The sequence below is a fragment of the Sphaeroforma arctica genome (genome assembly GCF_001186125.1).
Source record: "Sphaeroforma arctica JP610 unplaced genomic scaffold supercont1.177, whole genome shotgun sequence".
Taxonomy (NCBI): Eukaryota; class Ichthyosporea; order Ichthyophonida; genus Sphaeroforma; species Sphaeroforma arctica.
This window is the reverse complement of record NW_014040381.1, coordinates 75,377-79,440: the sequence shown is the minus strand read 5'-3', so window position 1 is coordinate 79,440 and position 4,064 is coordinate 75,377. Positions and strand designations below refer to the sequence as shown.

The 4,064-nt window shown below is 47.0% G+C and overlaps 1 protein-coding gene across 1 annotated transcript in view; it reads left to right on the top strand.

Moving 5' to 3' along the window:
• Nucleotides 1-422: 422 nt before the first annotated feature.
• The window catches only part of SARC_03475 (hypothetical protein), a gene marked incomplete at its 5' end in the record, with an annotated part of 8,566 nt that continues 4,924 nt past the window's right edge, over nucleotides 423-4,064 (top strand). The window contains 3 exons of the mRNA XM_014302741.1: nucleotides 423-620; nucleotides 1,166-1,325; nucleotides 2,250-3,841. Coding sequence (XP_014158216.1) covers nucleotides 423-620; nucleotides 1,166-1,325; nucleotides 2,250-3,841 — 1,950 coding nt within the window. The remainder of the gene's footprint in view (nucleotides 621-1,165; nucleotides 1,326-2,249; nucleotides 3,842-4,064) is intronic.

The following is a 4,064-nucleotide window of genomic DNA, read 5'->3' as shown; positions in this document are numbered from 1 at the left end:
ACATGTCACAGTCTATTCGTGTGTGTTAGTGAGGCAGTCTGTGTTGTGTTGTGTTGTGTTGTGTTGTGTTGTTGTTGTTGTGTTGTGTGTGTTGTGTTGTGTTCGTGTTCGTGTTCGTGTTCGTGTTCGTGTTCGTGTTCGTGTTCGTGTTCGTGTTCGTGTTCGTGTTCGTGTTCGTGTTCGTGTTCGTGTTCGTGTTCGTGTTCGTGTTCGTGTTCGTGTTCGTGTTCGTGTTCGTGTTCGTGTTCGTGTTCGTGTTGGTGTTGGTGTTTGTGTGTCATACCAGAATCCTCAGCACGCTCAACCGGAGCTTACACATGAACTTGGCTCAGTCATTCCCTCCTCTCTCCTCTGTACACAAGTACCATCACTCGTACTCACTCGTATCCGCACTCCTCCTGGCATCTACTCGCTCACAGGGTATGCTGTACGTAGAAGCCGAGGCCCATCTCAACGACGACGGCACGGAAATCGTTTGTGACGAGCCGTTTAAACTACTGGGACCACATGTGTGCCAGGCCAAGCCAGACAGACGCAAAGAGAAGGAGCGCAGAGAACGCGATAAACCACGCAGCACAAAGAAGAAGGACTCCAAGCGGAGGCGTGTGCACGATGACGAGGTGGGTAGTAGGGGGTGTAGGGAGGATATATATATGTATATATATTTATATTTATATATAGGGGGGGGATTTGATGCCAAGTTTGTAGTATAGACAGAACTGTAACTTTAGAACACGATGTTATTGTCTTTGACTGTGTCTACACGCGCATATGCTTAGAGCGGCTTGAACCTCTCAGTCTTTCACTTACACGGTATGCAGTGGTAGTCAAACACCAACATTTCAACCGGCACCTTACTTTAAGTAGCGCATTGTTTTAATCCTCCAACAGCGTGTGGATAAATAGACGACATGAAGCGTACGGACGTGGGCACATCTGCCGTTCAACAACTTGAATATTCTACCAACTCACGTGCAGCAGAATTAGTAGTAGTCAACCACCACTATATATATATTGTGGTAACTATATATATACTGTTTTTACTATATATATACTGTGGTAGCTCTATATATACTATTTATACTATATATATATATACTGTGGTGCATTAAGGGTCTAGGGTTTAGGGGTTTTAGCTTAGCTATCTGTTCTTTTGCTTCTCCAGGATATTGACCGGACAGATAAACACCACCAACCGGACACAGCAAATGCCGCCAACAGTGCGCCGAATGTGGCGGATAGGAGTGTCAACAGAGCGAACGCCTCAACAACCGAAGGCAAGAACGACCACAGCACACCTGTGGTCGTCACACACGTACAGCCAGGTATGGGCTTGGTTGCATTTAGTAGAGCACATGTATACCGGTGTGTAGATGCATGTCTGGGAGTATGTGTCTGGGGGTTCTTTTTGCATGTGTGTTTCTTTCTGCATGTGTTTTGGTTGCATATAGTATAGCCTATGTATGCCTGTCTGGAGTGCTGAGTCTGTGTGCGGTGGTGGGTGTATTTTTATGCAGGTGTGTGTGTGTGTGTTTTGGTTGCATATAGTATAGCCTATGTATGCCTGTCTGGAGTACTAAGTCTGTGTGCGGCGGTGGGTGTATTTGTATGCTTGAGTGTGAGTGTGCTGTGAGTGTGTGGGTAATCCAGCATCTTATGGAGATGTATAAGTCATGGACTGCACTTCCATTTACTTTTTATACTTCGTAGACAAAGTCCAAAAGGCCTGGTATGTACCTGTAGGTATACAGCTCCTCGGCTACAGACACAAAACTAGATGGGGTATCAGCATATATATATTGTCCTATTTATGCAAGAAATGGTCGCGGCACATCTATGGTTCACAAACGTGCAGTTGGGACACGTTTGTTTGACGGCATCAATGTGACTGTAATGGGTGTACGTACATGTGTACGAATGTGTATCCTTAGCGCGCACACACACACACATATATATATATATATATATGTATATGTATATGTATATATATATATATATATATATAAAATATGTATGTATGTATATATGTATATGTATGTATCGATGTATGTATTTATATATAGCGCACATACAATCCTTCAGCACTCCTGTAATCGTTATACTGGAATTAAGTCCTACTTTCCGTCAGCTTGTATATCTCTAGATTCCTCCTGATTTTGGTCGCGATTGGTTGTGTGGACTTGTCTTTTTATACCGCAAGTGTCTAGTATATCTAATGTCTGGCCCGATGCTGCTTCTCCTGTATACAGAACCAGACAGGAATAACAAGGACGAAGTACAAAGCATGGCACTGGATAACAGGCTGGAATCGTCTGTGACAGTCACCAACGTCCCCTCAAAACCCAGTAATAGCACTACCGCCCACACAACCAGCACCAAACCAAGCAGTTCTACTACTACAAGTCCCAACACTGACACACTGACACAGACACAGGCACAGGCACACAACGCGGATAGTAGCCACGGAATCAGTAATACAGCGACTGGGAATGCGCCGAATGCGAGTCAACAGAACGCCACCAGTCCTCCAGCTGCGATAGCTCTGAACACTACTACAAACACCAGCACAAACGCAAACACAAACACAAACATGAACACAAGCACGCCTGTAAAGACGGCTGTCACGTCAAACACACACGACGGCAAATCCGCCGTTGCCATGGAAACGCTGAGGCCGGAGAAGGAGACGGAGGTAGGTATATCAGACACGGGGGCAAAACACGCGGAGGCAAAGGCGAATGCCAAGAGTACAAACACGGGCACAAGCACGCCTTCGAATACTGCTGAGGGGAGTGGGAAGCCGCTTTCACCAAGTACAGGTGCAAATATGAACACATACACGAACAAGGACAGTCATGTTACTGAACAAGGGGAGGACGCCAGCAAGGGCAAGACCAGCAGACCTGCAGCCACAGCTACCAGCACGAGTGGAGGGACAGGCACAGGCACCACAACGGGTACAGGCACCACAACGGGTACAGGCACCACAACGGGCACAGGCACGGCTGCAGGTGGGGGTGCAAGCATAGGCGGTGGTAATAGGACAGGTACGCGGGAGGAGATTGCCATGCAGGTAGACGATCCGGGTGTACCGGCATCGAGCACAAAGGAGGGTGCTGGTGTGGGTGAGGCAGTGGGAGTTGGCCCGACCAGGACCGAGCAATGTATGGAGACGAGTATAGCGGGTGGGAATTTGGACCAGAAATCGGGATCGGGGCCGGAAATTGGGGACAACCCCGATTCTGCAGCGGAAAAGGATGGAAGTGGAAGTAGGGTGAATGCGGCTGATGGGGAAATGCCGATGGATGTAGATACGGACACAGTCACACGCGTAAAACCAGACCCGAGCGCAGCCAGCAGCACGAACACGAGTAAACAAAAACACGCTTTTACAACCACAGACACACACGCACACGCACAGACGGCTATGGACATGGACGATGCAGTTCTTGAGGACTCTAAAACATTAACAAACGATATACGCGTGACCGCAAACGCCACGGCGCTAGACACGTTGAACACGAGGAACGAGAAAGATAAAGCGGCACAGCTCAGGACAGGGGCGGAGGCCAAGGCTGCGAGCAATGAGAGTGGCGATCCCGCTTTAAGCGGAGTGGTTAAAAGCGGGACGAAGGAGAATGGCATGCTGGACGATAGCCAGACGATAGATGGTCGAATAAAACAGGAAGTACAGGGGGTCACGGGAGATGATCAACCCAACGCCACATCAGGAGATACGAAGGCAATCAGTCCGAAGGATGTTATTATACTCACCGGCCATACTAATGAAGTGTTCACCTGTGCCTGGAATCCAGCCCATGATCTACTGGCCACAGGGTGTGTATATATATATATATATATATATATGTGTGTGTGTGTGTGTTGCGTGTGTGCTTGTTTACGCTTGTGTCTGTGTCTGTGCCCATATTTATTTTCGTTTTCATGTGTAAATATATACATATACATATTGTGTATATTTATCTATTTATATATATATATATATATATGTGTGTGTGTGTGTGTGTGTGTGTGTGTGTGTCTATGTATCTATGTATATATATTTT